The sequence below is a fragment of the Dama dama genome, chromosome 16 (genome assembly GCF_033118175.1).
Source record: "Dama dama isolate Ldn47 chromosome 16, ASM3311817v1, whole genome shotgun sequence".
In the NCBI taxonomy this organism is placed as follows: Eukaryota; Metazoa; Chordata; class Mammalia; order Artiodactyla; family Cervidae; genus Dama; species Dama dama.
The window spans coordinates 35,763,282-35,781,613 of NC_083696.1; the positions used below are offsets into that span (position 1 = coordinate 35,763,282).

At 52.5% G+C, this 18,332-nt stretch overlaps 1 protein-coding gene and 1 non-coding gene across 2 annotated transcripts; both read left to right on the top strand.

Annotated features, from left to right (window-relative positions):
• The first annotated feature begins 3,224 nt into the window (after nucleotides 1-3,224).
• Nucleotides 3,225-3,331, top strand: LOC133071508 (U6 spliceosomal RNA). Its single transcript, XR_009696451.1, has one exon. It is a non-coding gene; the product is annotated as a U6 spliceosomal RNA (small nuclear RNA).
• Nucleotides 3,332-4,655: 1,324 nt separating this feature from the next.
• Nucleotides 4,656-17,404, top strand: NOL6 (nucleolar protein 6). Its single transcript, XM_061163816.1, has 26 exons — nucleotides 4,656-4,822; nucleotides 5,880-6,086; nucleotides 6,174-6,290; nucleotides 7,915-8,094; nucleotides 8,425-8,593; nucleotides 8,833-8,967; nucleotides 9,054-9,217; nucleotides 9,306-9,426; nucleotides 9,632-9,690; nucleotides 10,000-10,101; nucleotides 10,275-10,390; nucleotides 10,563-10,740; nucleotides 10,897-11,019; nucleotides 11,192-11,340; nucleotides 11,490-11,565; nucleotides 11,809-11,949; nucleotides 12,081-12,198; nucleotides 12,281-12,435; nucleotides 12,524-12,687; nucleotides 13,743-13,895; nucleotides 14,087-14,184; nucleotides 14,927-15,051; nucleotides 15,177-15,266; nucleotides 15,642-15,836; nucleotides 15,952-16,053; nucleotides 16,227-17,404. The coding sequence occupies exons 1-26, from the start codon at nucleotides 4,769-4,771 to the stop codon at nucleotides 16,374-16,376; spliced, it is 3,441 nt and encodes a 1,146-aa protein (XP_061019799.1). The 5' UTR covers nucleotides 4,656-4,768; the 3' UTR covers nucleotides 16,377-17,404.
• The last annotated feature ends 928 nt before the right edge of the window (nucleotides 17,405-18,332 follow it).

Consider the following 18,332-nt stretch of genomic DNA (forward strand, 5'->3'; position numbering starts at 1 on the left):
AATTGGTGTTTGCCAGGCCCTGGCCGGTAGGGGAAAAGAGATATTGGTTAAAGGGTACCAACTTCCAGGTATAGAGGAATAAGTTCTAGGGATCTAGTGTACAGCATGATGACTATAGTTTAAAATATTGTATTGTAGACAGCATATTAAAAAGCAGGGACATTATTTTGCCAACAAAGGTCCATCTAGTCAAGGCTATGGTTTTTCTAGTAGCCATGTATGGATGTGAGAGTTGGACTATAAAGAAAGCTCAGCACCGAAGCATTGATGCTTTTGAACTGTAGTGTTAGAGAAGACTCTAAGGTGGACAGCGAGGAGATCCAACGAGACCATCCTAAAGGAAATCAGTCCTGAATATTCATTGGAAGGACTGATGCTGAAGCTGAAACTCCAATACTTTGGCCACCTGATGCAAAGAACTGACTCATTTGAAAAGACCTTGATGCTGGGAAAGATTGAGGGTGGGAAGAGCAGGGGACGACAGAGGATGAGATGGTTGGATGGCATCACTGACTCAATGGACATGAGTTTGAGTAAACTTTGGGAGTTGGTGATGGCCAGGGAAGCCTGGCGTGCTGCAGTCCATGGGGTTGCAAAGAGTTGGACATGACTGAATAACTGAACTGAATATTTGAAAATAGCTATAAGAGTAGATCTTAAATGTTCTCATCAAAACAACAAATGGTAATTAGGTGAGGTGAAGGATATGTTAAATGTGTTAACTAATCTTACTGAGGTAACCATTTTGCAATATGTGTGCAACAAGTCATCACGTTGTACAACTTTAACAGTTATATGTCAATTTTATCTCAATAAGGCTGTGAAAAAAAAAATCAAAACATTGGTAGCAAAGAAGCTGGTAAGCTCAAAAGCCCAGGACAAGAAAGCAAGATAGAGTGGGGAAATTCCCAAGTAGTTCCGTATGGCTGGGCCTTAATATTTGAAGGAGACAAAGATGACAGACAAGGTTGAAAGGTTGACAGTGGTCACATCATTCAGTCAGTAAACACTTACTGAGGATGTACAGTGTACTGGGTATTGGACATGTACACCTGATCCTTGTTTTCACAGACTCACAGTCGAGGATGGAGAGAGAGACAATTGATAATGAAAAATCATTTTTAAAAGTGCTAAAAAAAAAAAAAAAAGGAATCAATTGGGTGAAGAGATAAGGGAAAACATATTTCAGGTTGGGTGATCAGTGAAGGCCTAACTATAGACATGTTATTTACACTGAAAGCTGTGGGATGAAAGGGAAAATTTTTCAGAGAAGCATTCCAGGCAGAGCAAACAGCTTGGCTCAAGTCTCTGAGATAAGAAAGAACTTGATACAACCAAGGAATTAAAAGAAGGTGGATATTGCTGAAGCTCAGTGATGAAGGGGTAGAGTACTGAGAAAAAAGATGGGTAGTGAGTGAGGGAATATATTGATCATGGCCTTGGAGAAGTTTGTATTTCATTCATTCATTCATTCATTCATTCATTTCATTCATTCTAAGTGCAATTGGTAGCCAGCCACTGATAAGTTTTTAAGAGGAGCGTGACATGATAAGGTTTCAGTTGCAGAATACTCATTCTGGCAAGCGTGTGAAAACATATTGAAGGACAAGACCACTTTTGTGAAAATTCCTTTAAAAGCATTGCATAAGCAAACCTATGCTATTAGAAGTCAGGACAGTGGTTATTTTTCCAGGGTGGTGACTAAAAGGCAGCATGAGGGGAGACTGGAAAGGTGCAGAAAATGTTCTTTTCTTTTAAATTAAAATTTATTTTTGTGTTTATTTTTGGCCTCACTGGGTCTTCGTTACTGCTCCTGGGTTTTCTCCTGTTGCAGTGAGCAGGTTCTAGTCTTCATTGTGGTGCGTGGACTTATCATTTTGGTGGCTTCTCGGGTTATGGAGTACTGGCTCTAGGACATGTGGGCTTCAGTAGTTGTGGCTCGCAAGTTCTAGAGTTTGAGCTCAGTAGTTAGGGTGCACATGCTTAGTGGCTCCGTGGTGTGTGGGATCTTCCTGGACCAGGAATTGAACCTGTGTCTCCTGAATTGGCAGGCAGATACTTAACCACAGGACCACAAGGGAAGTCCCTGCTTTTTTTTTTTTCTTTTTTTGTGAGTTGAGTACATATGTATGTTTAGTTTGTGACTATCCAAGGTGTATCCTTGAGATATGTGAATTTTTCCATATGTGTGTTGTGCATGGGTGCTCAGTGGTATCTGACTCTGCGACCACATGGATTGTAGCCCACCAGGCGCCTCTGTCCATGGAATTTTCCAGGCAAGAATACTGAAGGGGGGTTCCTATTTCCTACTCCAGGAGATCTTCCTGACACAGGGATTGAACCCAGATCTCTTATGTATTTTACCTTGGCAGGCAGAGTCTTTACCACTGCATACTTCAACAAAAAAGATTTAAAGAAAAAGCTACCGAATGAAACTATGCTATATTCTTCAAAACTGTTGTTAGGGAGGAAAATGGACTTCCCTGGCAGTCCAGCTGTTAAGATTCTGCACTTCCCATGCACGGGGCAAGGGTACCATCCCTGATCAGAGAACTAAGATCCCACATGCTGCACAGCGTGGCAAACCCAAAAACCAACACATACACACACACAACAAAAAACAAAAAAGGGAGAGAATATGTTCCAGATTAATTCACACTGAGAGGGAAAAAAAAGATGATGCCTAAATAGATGCCTGATCTTGAACCAGGAGATAAAACGCTACTATGTAAAGGGTATTATTGAGATAACTGGCAAAATGTGAATATGGGCTTTATATGATAGTACTGAATGAAAGTTACATTTCTTGAATTTTATAATTGAATTATGACTACAAAAAGGGCAGGGAAGCCTGGCTTGCTTCAATCCATGGGGTCGCAGAGTCGGACACGACTGAACGACTGAACTGAAGAGATAGTCCTGGGGCTTCCCAGGTGATGCTAGTGGTTAAGAACCAGGCTGCCAATGGGCAGGAGACCTAAGAGAGGTGGGTTTGATCCCTGAGTCAGGAAGATCCCCTGGAGGTGGGCATGGCAACCCACTCCAGTATTCTTGCCCAGAGAATCCCAGTGACACAGGAGTTTGGCAGGCTACAGTCAGTACGGTCGCAAAGAATGGGACAAGACTGAAGTGACTTAACACATACACACGCAAAATGAATAAACTCAAGACTTATTTTGGAAGTAGAACTGACGAGATCGGTTAATTGATAAAGCGAGAAGAGAGTGCTCACTTCGGCAGCACATATACTAAAAGTGGAACGATACAGAGAAGATTAGCATGGCCCCTGCGCAAGGATGACACGCAAATTCGTGAAGCGTTCCATATTTTTAAAAATATACAAGCAACTCCTGCAGCTCAATTCCAGAAAAATAAATGACCCAATCAAAATATGGGCCAAAGAACTAAACAGACATTTCTCCAAAGAAGACATACAGATGGCTAACAAACACATGAAAAGATGCTCAACATCACTCATTATCAGAGAAATGCAAATCAAAACCACAATGAGGTACCATTACACTCCAGTCAGGATGGCTGCTATCCAAACGTCTACAAGCAATAAATGCTGGAGAGGGTGTGGAGAAAAGGGAACCCTCTTACACTGCTGGTGGGAATGCAAACTAGTACAGCCACTATGGAGAACACTGGAGATTTCTTAAAAAACTGGAATTAGAACTGCCATATGACCCAGCAATCCCACTCCTGGGTATACACACCAAGGAAACCAGATCTGAAAGAGACACGTGCACCCCAATGTTCATCGCTATTTATAATAGCCAGGACATGGAAGCAACCTAGATGCCCATCAGCAGACGAATGGATAAGAAAGCTGTGGTACATACACACCATGGAATATTACTCAGCCATTAAAAAGAATTCATTTGAATCAGTTCTAATGAGATGGATGAAACTGGAGCCCATCATACAGAGTGAAGTAAGCCAGAAAGATAAAGACCAATACAGTATACTAACGTATATATATGGAATTTAGAAAGATGGTAATGATAACCCTATATGCAAAACAGAAAAAGAGACACAGATGTACAGAACAGAATTTTGGACTCTGTGGGAGAAAGCGAGGGTGGGATGTTTTGAGAGAACAGCATCGAAACATGTATATTATCAAGGGTGAAACAGATCAGAAGCCCAGGCTGGATGCATGAAACGGGTGCTCGGGCCTGGTGCACTGGGAAGACCCAGAGGAATCGGGTGGAGAGGGAGGTGGGAGGGGAATCAGGATGGGGAGTGCATGTGGATCCATGGCTGATTCATGTCAGTGTATGACAGGGGCCACTGCAATGTTGTAGAGTAATTAGCCTCCAACTAATAAAAATAAATGGAAAAAAATAAAAATAAAACTGACTTTAAGATAAAAAAAAAAAAAAGCGAGAAGAGAAATCACTTACGTAAACAAACCCTCCCCCGAAGGCCCAAGTTAGCCCCGCCCTTTCCCTGGTGTTCCAAGAGGAGGAAATGAGGAAACGGAAGCAACCGCCAAGTTACCGGCAAGCTTCCGGTCTGGCGTCGCAAAGAGGCCGTAAATCGAACTCTGTTTGGCCCCTCCCCCATAATGGGCGGTCCTGGAGAGTGACAAAAACCAATGGCAAGCGAGTCGTCAGGCCCTCACCCAATGGCTCTGGAACTGGGCGGGGTTCTTTGCCATGAGGCTTCCTAACGCCGGTACCCGCGTTTCTGCCGAGGTTTGGTGGAATCTCTACAGAGCAAGTGGACTTTAAAGCCAAAGTGCGAGAGCAATACGTGAGGGATGGGCCCCGCACCTGCAAGAGCGGAGCATCGCGGAACTGCTGGGGAGCCGGAGGTGGGCGAGCGGCCTGGGAGGAAGGGATGCGCAGCGTGCCGGAGACAGCAGAACCTAACAGCTTGCTAGCGAGGGGCACGAGAGTGGCCCCTTAGGGCAGAGCCTCATTTCCCCCGATGCTTCCAGCTTAGGATACCGAGACAGGGCTTGCTAAGGGAGATAGAACTTGGCTTTACCTGCAAAGTAGTAAAGCCTATGGACCGTCTCTGTTCGTTAGCTCTACACCTTGAGATTGAAGAGACCCGCCCCCATTCCGTTCCGCGGCTTGGGTCTTTCCCCTAAGTCCTTGTGGATCTTGGGCAGGATTTTCTCCCCTCCTGTGTCTAGTTTTGTTCTCCCCACGTGGTGGCAGTCCTGGTGCGCTACAGTAAGGCTCTTCCGGCTATGGAACCATGGACGGGGGCGGAGCCCAGGGCTGCAGGGTAGGTTTGGGATCTCGCAGACCAGGGTTTGAAGCCTGCTCACAGTTTAATCATACCAACTGGAACCACAAGCTCAACGGAGCTTCGTTCAGGTGTTTGTTTTCTGTTAGTATTATTATAAGGATTGAATGAGCTATTGAGTATATCCTTCAGAGCCAGTAGGCTCCATCACTGAGCACTTAATGTATACTGATATAGCCTATAGTCAGGGCTTGCTGGGGCAGGGGGTGCGTGTGTGTAACCTGGCAGTATTTGGATAGAGCAAGAGTGGAGTTGGCATTTGCGACGTTCCAGAACTAACTCAGCAGAAGAGAAGGTCTTGTTACTTGGAAGTACAAGGAGCTCAGTTATTGCTTCCAGGGCCCATTCAGCTACCACCCCTACTGACTCCAAGCAGAGCTACATGCTTGTGCTGTTAGATAGATGGGAACCCTCAACTCAAGGAGTTTTCAGTCTAGAGCACAGTAAATTCTTTTAACTAAAAATTATTCTGAGTTTTACACAATCCGATTCCTGTTCAAGAGAGATCAGGAGCAGGTGAAGCCTTTACCTGCATCTGGTCCTGGTGGCTCGACAGGCAGTGGATGCTGGGTGTCTGTGATGTCACCCTGGCTTCTCTCTCTCATTGGCCACAGGTGATGGAGTCAGCTCTGGAAGGCACAGGCAAAGAGGGGAAGAAGGAATCCTTAAAGAAACGTAAGATAGCTGGGTCTCCAGGGGAGGGCCTCCTGCAGCCTGTGAAGCTCAGCCGGGCAGAACTGTACAAGGAGCCTACCAATGAGGAGCTCAGTCGCCTTCGGGAGACTGAGAGTCTGTTCCATTCCAGCTTGCTTCGTTTACAGGTACTGTTGGGTGGTTGGGGCTTGGATTAGAGGGATGGGCTGAGACCCTGAGGCTGAAGTGCTACTTTCTCCTGCACCATCTTACAGGTAGAGGAGTTACTAAAGGAAGTGAGGCTGTCAGAGAAGAAGAAAGAGCGGATTGATGCTTTCCTACGGGAGGTCAACCAGCGGATCATGAAGGTGCCCTCAACCCTTGAGACAGAGGTAAGTCAAGTAGTGGAGGGAATTGGAAAGCCGAGAAAAGGTTCTCAGGGACCTTGCTATTCTCTGAAGGGGATGGGGTGCTAGGGAGCTCATTCTCACTGCCAGAAGGCTCAGCTGGGAGTGCAGTCACTTATTTGTTCATTCAGCAAACACTTATGTGCCTTGCAGTAGTTGTGTTCTTAGGATGTGTTGTGGTTAGTCGCTCAGTAGTGTCCGATTCTTTGCGACCCCGTGGACTGTAGCCCACCAGGCTCCTCTGTCCATGGGGATTCTCCAGGCAAGAATACTGGAGTGGGTTGCTATGCCCTCCTCCAGGGGTTCTTAGGATACATCAGTGAGCAAAGCAGCCTGTGTTCTAGTGTTGGAATATGGACAATAATATAATGAACATGACAAGTAAACTGTATGGCAGTGTTAGAAAGTGGTGGTAAGCACTATGGAAAAAGGAAGAAGGACACATTAAGGGGATCATGGGAATATCAGAGGATGAGAGTGGTTGGCAACTTTAAATAGGGTGGTTGAGGTAGGCCTTACTAAAGTGACATTTGTGTAAAGAAAGTGAGTCAGCCATATAGATATTTAAGGGAAGAAGAACATTCCAGGAAGGGGAAACAGCCAACACAGAGGCTCAAAGGCAAGAATAGGTCTGGTACTTCCTTGGAATGAGTGAAGGGAAGATAGAAGGAGGTGAGTTTAGGAAGGTAATGGAGGAAGCGGGTATATCATGCAGGGCCTTGTGCATCAGAACAAGGGTTTGAGCTGTTGCTTTGGGGCTTCCCTGGTGGCTTAAATGGTAAAAAATCTGCCTGTAACACAGGAGACCTGAGTTTGATCCCTGGGTCAGGAAGATCACCTGGAGAAGGGAATGGCAACCTACTCCAGTATTATTGCCCGGAGGATTCCATGGACAAAGGGGCCTGGCTGGGCTACAGTCCACGGGGTTGCCAAGAGTCGGATACAACTGAGGGACTAACACTTTGGGTGAGCTGGGGATAACGACAATGTTTTGTTTTTGTTTTGTTTTGTTGTTGTTATTTTATAAAGTGATTCTGTGATCTAACTTCAGTTTTAAGAAGTTCACCCAGACTATTAAAAGTAGAATGGAGGGGAACAAAGATGAAATCAGGGAGACTAGTTAGGAACCTGTTGTGCAGTAATCCACTGCAAAATGCCTCCGACTAGGATAGAGTAGAGAAGTGATCAGTGTCTGGATACCTTTTGAAAGTGAAATGGGTGTTTGTTTCCTCTTAACCTTTATTTATTTATTTGGCTGCACTGGGTCTTAGTGGTGGCATGCTCACCCTTAGTTGCAGCTTGTGTGATCTAGTTCCCTGACCAGGGATTGAACCCATACCCCCTGCATTGGGAGTGCAGAATCTTAGCCACTGTACCATCAGGGAAGTCCCCAAATGGGAGTTCTTAACAGAGATGAGTCAAGGTGATTTAAACATTTTTAGCTTGAGCAGCTAGTATGGAGTTGCCTTAATGGGGAAGACATATTTATAGGAAGATCAGGAGTTTGGTTTCAGACGTTTTGACATGCTGAATTTGAGATGTCTACTAGACATTAAGGGGATGTGTTAGGAAGGTAATCAAATATGTGTCACTGTCTCTGTTTCCACAGCTGACCAACCAGGAATGGCTCCCAGATGGGGTTCAAGTCCCTATCCACCAAGTGCCCTATACTGTGAAGGGCCGTTTCCATTTCTTGCCCCCAGCCCAGGTCACTGTTGTGGGAAGTTACCTTCTGGGCACCTGCATCCGGCCGGACATCAATGTGGATGTGGCACTGACCATACCCAGGGTAAGATCCAGAGTTTGGGATGGAGAGGTCTGCCATTCCACCACCTACAAATCCTGGATCCCTTTCTTTTTCCCACCTCGCATTTGCCAGAGGGTTGAAATTTGAATTTTGAATCTAAAGAACAGACCACTGCAGTTGTCCTGACGGAGCAGCACTTTGCCTTCCTCATCCAAGATATGGTGTTGCTGGCCTTGACTTTGGCATCCTCGCCAGCAGATGGGGTTGCCAAGCTTTGCTCTCAACCTTGGCTTCATCTTGGCCCCCAAGTCCTCCATCAGCAAACAATTAAGCGACTTGGCCATCTCTCTCTCTTCTCCTGCCCCCCTCCAGGAGATCCTACAGGACAAGGATGGGCTGAACCAGCGCTATTTCCGCAAGCGTGCCCTCTACCTGGCCCACTTGGCTCACCACCTGGCCAAGGACCCACTTTTCGGCAGTGTTCGCTTTTCCTACACCAATGGCTGCCACCTGAAACCCTCGCTGCTGCTGCGGCCTCACGGTGGGAGGCACACGTTGGGTGGAAGGCACAGCATGGGGTGATGGACAGATCTGGTAGGGGAGGCACAGGGCCCTTAAGTCCATGGTGAGAGAAGACTGGGGCCTCTGTTCTCAGGGGAAAGGTATTGGGACCTCAAGTCCTGAGGTGGGCAGGCATGGGACCCTTGTGGGGGGATAGTGCAGGGGCTTCTCTGACTCCAGGGCAGCTGCAGGGTCTCAGCATCACCCGTCTCCCCCCAGGGAAGGATGAGCGTTTGGTCACCGTCCGTCTGCATCCCTGCCCTCCACCCGACTTCTTCCGCCCGTGCCGCCTGCTGCCATCCAAGAGCAACGTGCGCTCTGCCTGGTACCGAGGGCAAAGTCCTTCGGGGGATGGTGAGTAGACAGTGGTGTCAAGGCTGGGTTGGAGGAAAGGGTATTGTGGGGCCCTCTCCTCTCATGGTCCCCCTTTCCTCCCACAGGTAGCCCAGAACCCCCCACCCCCCACTACAACACATGGCTCCTGCAGGACACGGCCCTTGAATCCCACGTGCAGCTGTTGTCAGCTGTGCTGGGCTCAGCCTCAGGACTGAAGGATGGAGTGGCACTTCTGAAGGTCTGGCTGCGGCAGCGGGAACTGGACAAGGTGAGCTGGAAATGGCCCGGTTTCCCCGGGCCTCGCTGAGTGTTGGGCTCGCTCTGAGCTTCAGCCTCTCCATCCCCTTCTCCCTCAGGGCCTGGGAGGATTCAGCGGGTTCCTTGTCTCCATGGTGGTGGCCTTCCTCGTGTCCACACGCAAGATCCACACCACCATGAGCGGCTACCAGGTGCTGAGAAGCACCCTGCAGTTTCTGGGTGAGGCGGCTGGACTCGGAAAGGCCAAGGGTCCTGATCATCCCCATCAGGGATCATTTGGTTTGTTGTCCTCAGACAGAGGAGTAAAGTGAACCTCTGAGTCAGACAGTTGCAGTCACCTGTCTGGAGCGTGGGTGTCACAGGGACTGGGTCCTTAGAAAGGAGGATACCTTCTGACACCACCACCTTCTCTGGTTCATTTCAGCCAGTACAGATCTGACCGTCAACGGGGTCAGTTTATGCTTCAGCTCAGATCCCTCCCTGGTGAGTAGGGCGGTGCTGAGTTTGGTCTTCCCAGGTGGCGCTAGTGGTAAAGAACCCGCCTGCCAATGCAGGAAACATAAGAGACAAGGGTTTGATCCCTGGGTTGGGAAGATCCCCTCGAGGAGGCCATGGCAACCCACTCCAGTATTCTTGCCTGGAGAATCCCATGGATAGAGGAGCCTGGTGGGCTAGTCCACGGGATCACGAAGAGTTGGACACGACTGAAGCAGCTTAGCACGCACACACAAGTCGGCCCGGAGCCCTGAAGTTAAGGCCCAGCCCTGACTGGCTTCTCTCTCCCTCTCCCAGCCGGCCCTGGCTGACTTCCACCAGGCCTTCCCTGTTGTCTTCCTGGACTCCTCGGGCCGTCTCAACCTCTGTGCTGATGTCACTGCTTCCACTTACCACCAGGTACCAGTTGTCTCCCAGTGTCCCAGCCCAGACCCATCCCTTCTGCCAGCACCAGGGCACCAGCAACTCCTCTCTAGAGCCTGTCTCTGCGTCTGGGCCCTGGGTTCAGTAAGGGGAGAGAGCAGTGCTGCTGGTCTCACGTGGCGGGTTCCTTGCTTGCTCCGTGACCCCAGGTGCAGCATGAGGCTCGGTTGTCTATGGCGCTCCTGGACAGCAAAGCTGACGATGGGTTCCAGCTGCTCTTGATGACTCCCAAACCCATGATCCGGGCTTTTGACCACATCGTGCAGTGAGTTTCAGGGTGATGTGTCAATGAGTCCTGTTGCCTCAGGGCTAGTGAGGGGGCCGAGATCTTCCAACTGGTACTCTGATCGATCTCCCTAGTGATGGCGGGGGTGATACCTGGGGCCAGCAGTACTTGATGCCCCCTCTTTGTCCCTCCCTGCCCCCACACCCCCCAGCCTCCGTCCACTGAGTCGCCTGCAGGCAGCATGTCACCGGCTGAAGCTGTGGCCAGAGCTCCAGGATCTCGGTGGGGACTATGTCTCAGCGGCTTTGGGCCCACTCACCACCCTCCTGGAGCAGGGCCTGGGGTCCCGGCTGCAGCTGCTGGCCCACTCTCGGCCCCCAGTCTCAGAGGTGAGGCGGGGTGGGGTGGGGAGTTTCTGGGACTGAGAGAGGAGGACCCTGGGGCCCAGGGGATACACAAGATACACCATCCCTCTAACTAGAAAGGGGGTTTCCTGACCCAGCTGGGGGCACTTGGACTGAGCTCGGCCTCTCTACACCCTGCAGTGGGACATCAGCCAGGAGCCACCAAAGCATAGAGATCCGGGTGTCCTGACCCTGGGATTGCTCCTCCGGCCTGAGGGGCTGACCAGTGTTCTTGAGCTGGGTCCTGAGGCTGACCAGCCTGAGGTGAGGAGCTGGGGGTCTCGGGTGATTTTGCCCTGTCTTGGGAAGCCCAGCGTGTGCGCTGGCAGGAGTGGGGTGGACTATCCTCTTGGCCCCTGGCTCAAGGCCTGTCGGGAGATTTCTGACAGAACCCCTTCCCTGTTGCTCTCTCCTACCATCATTGTCTTCTCCCTAGGCTGCTGACTTCCGCCAGTTCTGGGGCTCTCGCTCCGAGCTTCGGCGTTTCCAGGATGGAGCCATTCGGGAAGCTGTGGTCTGGGAGGCTGCGTCTATGGCCCAGAAGCGTCTCATTCCCCACCAAGTGGTCACTCATCTCTTGGCACTGTGAGTGTTAGCATCTGAATGCCAGGAGGCGGGAATGGGCTGCGGAGCCTTTTAGGAGGCTCTGGCCCAAGCTTTTGGGGTGAGCTGCTCATATCCAGCAGCTCTCTCCCTGGCCCCCACTGCCCACACTCTCTGTGCCCCTTTTCCAGCCACGCTGACATTCCAGATACCTGTGTCCACTATACGGGGGGCCTCCTGGACGCACTGATCCAAGGCCTGAAAGAGGTGAGGGCCCTGGTTCAGAGCTGGGGTCAAGGCTAGGGACGGCTGGGTGAGTAGCCTGTGTGGCTGGATTTGGTGGGGGCGGGAATGGGGCTGGAGAGCCGCCCTGACCTTAGCCAGGCTGCACTTCCCTGAGTGTCCAGCAGGGGGCCCTCTGGCTCTGCGGCAGCAGCAGGGCTGCCTCCTGGTTGGTCCGGCTCTCCTGTAAGGTCCTGCCCTGCCGATTGTCTTTTCTCCTCCCCTCAGACCTCCAGCACCGGTGAGGAGGCCCTGGCAGCTGCAGTGCGTTGCTACGACGACCTCAGCCGCCTGCTGTGGGGCCTGGATGGTCTGCCGCTGACCGTGTCTGCCGTGCAGGGCGCTCACCCTGTGCTGCGCTATACTGAGGTCAGGAGCAGGGAGCCCCTTCCGCTGGGTGACACCCCCCTCTGCCTCACCCATCCAGTACTCTCCCTTCCAGCGCCCTGACTCTGGGCACCCCCTCCCCGTCCTCTTCCTCAGCCTCCCTTCTCCCGCAGGTGTTCCCGCCAACCCCAGTCCGTCCAGCCCACTCCTTCCATGAGCAGCTGCGAGAGCGGGCCTCGCTGTTGCCCCGGCCTGACAAGCCCTGCCCAGCCTACGTGGAGCCCATGACTGGTGAGGGAGCGCTTGCAAGGGGCCCAAAGGGACCGCTCTCCACCCCCGGCCGTAGGCTGAGGCCTCCCCCTCCTCTCCACAGTGGTGTGCCACCTGGAGGGCAGTGGGCAGTGGCCACAGGATGCCGAGGCCATTCGCAGGGTCCGTGCCGCCTTCCAGCTGCGCCTGGCGGAGCTGCTGACTCAGCAGCACGGGCTGCCATGCCGCGCCACGGCCACGCACACCGACGTCCTCAAGGTTAGGCGGGCGCTGGGCAGGGATTCGGGGGGAGGAAGGGACGGGGTGTCAGGGTGCCCCTCTCCCACCCTCTCCCCTCTTCCCACAGGACGGGTTTGTGTTCCGGATCCGTGTGGCCTACCAGCGGGAGCCGCAGATCCTGAAAGAGACGCGCAGCCCCGAGGGGATGGTCTCGCTGAGGGACACCCCCGCCTCCCTCCGCCTCGAGAGGGACACGAGGCAGTTGCCCCTGCTCACCAGTGCCTTGCATGGGTAAGGCCACCTGCATAGGCTCTTGGAGACCCTCTCCCAGTCCCTCCTGGTCGCCTGGCCATCTGTCTGCAGAGTCAGGCCAGTTAGGGATGTGAGTGCTGGGCTGGAGTCAGGCAAGTGCTAGAAGTGCTAGGATTCTGGCCCTGCCAAAAGCTTAACTGGCTTTGTCCCTTGAGCCCAAATCCCCCCCCCGACATACCTGATTTTTCTCATCTGTAAAATGGTAATCATGCTAGGAACAACCTCTTGTGGTTACGAAGACATGAGATCATACATGTATGATCATATAGCACATTCGCACAGAGGCCAGTGTTGGGTGAACGTTGAGTGAACAGTTGGGCTGAGAGTCTGTCCTTGGGAGAACGAAGTAGTTAGCAGCGATGGTGCTGCAGCGTTTGCTGCCCTGGAGTACTTGCCAGACGGTCTTCGGGTCTGCGGAGGCTGCGCTCTGGGGTTTGAAGTCAATAAAAAGGAGCTGCCAGAATTTTTGTACCGCTGTTTGTCAAGATGTCACTTATATGGAACTTAAAAACCTCCTGAAGTCCAAAAAAATTATGTTAATTGATGTTAGAGAGCCATGGGAAATTGGTGAGCATGGAAAAATCCCCGGGTCCATCAATATACCATTGGAGGATGTAGGTAAAGCTCTACAGATGAACCCAAAAGACTTCACAGAGAAGTACAAAGAAGTAAAGCCATCCCAATCTGGCAATCTGGTGTTTTCTTGTTTAGCTGGAGTGAGAAGCAAGAAAGCTGTGGTCACAGCAAAGGCTCTGGGCTTTAACAGTGCTCAGCACTATGCTGGAGGATGGAAGGAATGGGCAACCTATGAACTTTCAGAGAAGAAACAAGGAAATTGAATTTTGGAATACAAGCTGACCGTTTCCTTGTGTACATGCAGTCCAGAACAGTGGCATAAGCATAAGAATAAAAATGTAGCCCTGGAACCACTGGTTAATGGGAAAGGGATTTTGTATAAGTCAAAAAAAAAAAGAAAGTCTGTCCTTGGGCCCAAGTGCCTGCGCCTCACCGCCTTTACCCTCTTCTTCCCACAGGCTCCAGCAGCAGCACCCAGCCTTCTCAGCTGTGGCTCGGCTGGCCAAGCGGTGGGTGCGTGCCCAGCTCCTGGGTGGGGAGGTCACCGATGAGAGCCTGGACCTGGTGGCTGCTGCCCTGTTCCTGCACCCTGAGCCCTTCACCCCTCCCAGGTGATGCCCTCCACGTTTCCCCTAGCCAGGAAGTTTCCCGGGGTCAGCTGTCACCCTTGCTGCCTCAGTCCACATGGGAGAGGTGACCGAACCTAGGGGCAGAAGGGGTTCTAAGACACCCCCACCCTCCGCAGTCCAGACTAAGGGCACGTGGCTGGGCCCCTGACACTCTGCTCACTCCTTCCTCTCAGCTCCCCCCAGGTCGGCTTCCTCCGGTTCCTTTTCCTGATGTCAACCTTCGATTGGAAGAACAACCCCCTAATTGTCAACCTCAACAATGAGCTCACTGGTAAGCGGTATGATGAGAGTCAGACTACTGGAAGAACTACCGTTTGTGGGTTGCAGAGGCGGGCAGGCAAGGGTTTTCCCTGTCAGCCTGTTAGGTTTTCTCTCTGCTTACCGCACCTGGGATGTCTGTTCCTGATTCTGGCTGCCTAGGGATGGGGAAATGTTAAGGAGGAAGAGGACCAGATCCAGCCTTCAGGGAGCTGTGAGGCTGTAGAGATGTGGTTTGCCCACGTAATGATCAGAAACAGAACGCACTGGGGGCAGTGAGCAGGCTACCTAGGGGACTGTGGAGGGAAGAAGAGGGACTCTGCAAACCAGGTCAGAAGTCTTAAGGTGGACCAGGGAACTGTGTAGGTGGGAGTAGGTGCCCAGACCTCAAAGTGTGAGTGATGACTTCTGTTTGTAACGTGAGGAACTCCTGGTCCCAGCAGAGAGGAGGGTGTCAGCTTTCTAATTCCCCAGGTGTGTGGGAGCCCAGGGGAGGAGGGGGCCAGGGGCAGGCCTCAGCTTGTGCAGGCCCGGAAACCAGACCAGGATGCCAGGCAGTGGAAAATTCTGCTTTGGGCCCAGGCTGGAAGTTTACCACCCTGCCTGATTGAGGCAGATGCAGTGTCCCTTTCATCACTTACGCCATGTTGGGGATGTTGGAGACTCCCTGTGGTGGGCACAGTGGGAGGACTTGGAGCAGTAGGGGGTGTCTGGGGAGAGAGGTCAGCTGACCCAGGACCCCCTGTAATTCACAGCGGAAGAGCAGGTGGAGATCCGCAGTGTCTTTCTGGCAACCCGGGCAAAGCTCCCCGTCATGGTCATTGTTACCCCCCAGGATCGCAAAAGCTCCGTGTGGACACAGGATGGACCCTCGCCCCAGGTTTCGTTGCATTCTTGCTCCCAAATGTGTAGTTTTCTCCCTCAAGGAAAAAGCAGGCGCCCAGCCTGGGCTAAGAGAGACCCGTGGTCAGGTCTGACCTGCATAACCTGTGTGTGCCTCCCCAGATCCTCCACCAGCTCGTGGTCCTGGCAGCCGAGTCCTTGCCTGTCCTAGAGAAGCAGCTTATGGATCCCCGGGGGCCCGGAGACATCAGGGTAAGCCCCTGACCCAGGCTGACTCCGGGGGCTTGGGGGGCTCTGCCTTTGAGCCATGGAAGCCCAGAGTTCTTGGGCCCTTGTTTGGTGAGACTGAATTCAGAGAAGGCACCATAGCTGCCCACGGTGCCTGGCTGTGGAGGCTGGAGGAGAACCGTGGCCCCAGCTTCGCTCTTGTAGCCCACGATCCTCCTGTGAAACCCAAGCTGCCACCAACTGGGTCCTGGTGTTCCCCCCTTGAAATGAGCATGTGGGCCCCTAATGGGGGGTCAGACAGAAGGGAAGGAAGAAAGCAGAGTGGGCCTGTGGAGGGGTTTGTGGTCCAGTTTCCAGCTCCCCAGTGGGCACTGCTGAGCCCTCCCTGCCCTTCTTCAGACGGTGTTCCGGCCACCATTGGACATGTACGACGTGCTGATCCACCTGGCCCCCCGCCACATCCCCCGGCACCGCCAGGCTGTGGACTCGCCGGCTGCCTCTTTCTGCCGGGGCCTGCTCACTGAGCCAGGGCCCTCCTCTCTCATGCCCGTGCTGGGCTATGATCCGCCTCAGCTCTACTTGGCACAGCTCAGGGTAGGTCCTTGAGGGCTGGCTGGCCCTGGGGAGGAGGCTTCCAGGTGAGCTGGGGCCGTGGCATTGGCTCTCAGGTTCCCACCTGTAGTCTTTTTCCGGTCCTGCCCTTTCCTAGGAGGCCTTCGGACACCTGGCTCTTTTCTTCTATGACCAGCATGGTGGAGAGGTGATCGGTGTCCTCTGGAAGCCCACCAGCTTCCAGCCCCAGCCCTTCAAGGTGAGCTGACTGGTGACAGTTGTCTGTTCCTGAGTGTGCACGTGTGTTCTGTGTAGGCGTGTGTGTCTGTGGCTCCACAGGTGACCCTGTGTCAGGCGTGAAGCGTGTGTGTCTCGGTGTCTCTGCGTATGCCTCTCATGACACTTCAATCCACGTGTCTCTGGCCCCCCCAGGCCTCCAACACGAAGGGACGCATGGTGGTGTCTCAAGGCGGGGAGCCAGTGATGGTGCCCAATGTCGAAGCCATCCTGGAGGACTTTGCCATCCTGGGCGAAGGCCTGGTCCAGACTGTGGAGGCCCGAAGTGAGAGGTGGACCGTGTGACCTCCAGCCTAGGAGCAAGCTCGATGGACAGACCTCTGGAGCAAGATGTCAGTGGCTTGACCACCCTCACTGTGGATAGACCCTCCAAGGAGGGCTTGCTGGCCCGAGCACGCTGCCTTGTCCCCAACAAATCCCTGTCCTGATTTCCTGTCTGATGCCCCAGCACTGGGACAGGGGCCATGGTGTCCCGTGCAGTCCCCTGGACCTGACCAGAAGAGAACTGGGAGTCAGCTCAGAGGGGACACCGAGTGAGCCCAGGAAATCCAGCTACTTGTCAGCCTGGCCTGGGCCTTGTTTTCCTTCCCAGGTTGCTCCTAGAAGTCCAGAGAAGAGACTGTGTGCCCGGGGCTGAGGCTCTGTCCCCACCCCTCTGCCGGGATGTGGGCCTTGACCTCAGTACGCTCTTGGCTGCAGCGTCAGGGCTTTTACACGGGGCCAGGAGAAGGCGGGCACTGCCCGAGGGTCACAGCGGCAGCACCGAGCAGCGCGGAGGGGGCTGCAGGGGGTGAAGGGGCACAGTGCGCTCGGGATGGTCCTGCTGCTTCCCGGGGTGGGGACATGGAAAAGCGCAGAAAACAGGGAGGGACCGGGTGGGCGAAGTGGTGAGAGGGACTGGTAGCCCCCCATCCAGGAGAGATGCAAAAAGCGCTCAGTGCTGCCCTGGCCTCCGGTGTCGGCGGCTCTGTGCTCCCACCTTGGGGGTGCAGAGGTGAGTGGGACCAAGACCTGCTCTCCAGGAGCTCCAGTGCCCCGAGGGAGGGGGCGCTGCTTCCCTTCAGCCTGGTCCACACCCCCCTCCCAGCAGCCTCTCCCTAATCCTGGCTGTTTTTCCAGATTCAGCTCAAACAGTGACTCCTCCTTAAACCCTTCCCTCGCCCTCAGCCTAAGGTGCTCTTCCTCTGAAACATCAGAGCAATTACTATCCATTCACTTCTCTTCACAGTCATGTACAGCGGCATAAACTCTTCTCTTGTCTTAAATTCTGATTTAAAATGAAATCTTTTTTTAAAAAAAATTGTTTTAAGTTCCCCATGGCCTCAGTTTTTCTGCCTTTTCCATGTGGTTTCGACCTTGTCACCTGCAGGTCAGCTCTTTGGGGGCAGAAAACATATTTGAACAGATTTCATGACAGCTAGTACAGTGCTCTACCCAAGCAGAATGCAGGTGTGGGCAGAAGGGGCCCCTAGCTCAGGCAGATGGAGGTCAGGGCAGGCCCCCAGAAGACCTTCAAGGAAAAGAGAATCCTGATTTGTGATCTCTGCCTAGAATGGGTAACGTTTTGATGGTGAAAGGCCTGAGAAGTAATAAAAAGTTGATGTTGGGAATTCCCTGATAGGTCCAGTGCTTAGCACTCCACAGTGGTTAGGTCTCACAGCCAACAGCCCAGGTTCAATCCCTGGTCAGGCAGAGAACTAAAATCTCATGAGTTGCGCAGCACGGCCAAGAAAAAAAAAGTTGATGTTTATTGAGTGTGTACCTAATAAGGGCTGGGTGCGCTTTGTTATTTTCCATATCTTACATAAGGAAATTGATCATACAGTCATACCAGCCCTATGAAGTACTGCTTTTCCTCATTATCCTCATATTCTGAGTGAGGGAACAGGTTCAGCAACAGGCGGGGGCCTGTTTGTAGAGGGACTTTGATGCTTGGCTAGCTGGCTTTATCCTCAAGATGCTTAACCACACACGGGAACTCTGATTTCCAGTTCTGTCCCAGTTCTGTCCGTCTTGTGAATCTGTGTCGGTCCCTGCCTGTCACTGTGTGGGGCAGCCTGGCCTGGGGCTGAAACCAGCACAGATTACACTGATGGGCTGTGTGAACTGAGGTCTGTGTCCATCTCCCTCCCTGTGCCATTCATGGACCCCAGACCTCACTGTGCCAGGCTGGATTTTCAGGGAGGTGCCCCACGCTCTGTGGCTGTCCTTGGCTTCTCAGCTTCCCTTTCCTTTGGTCCC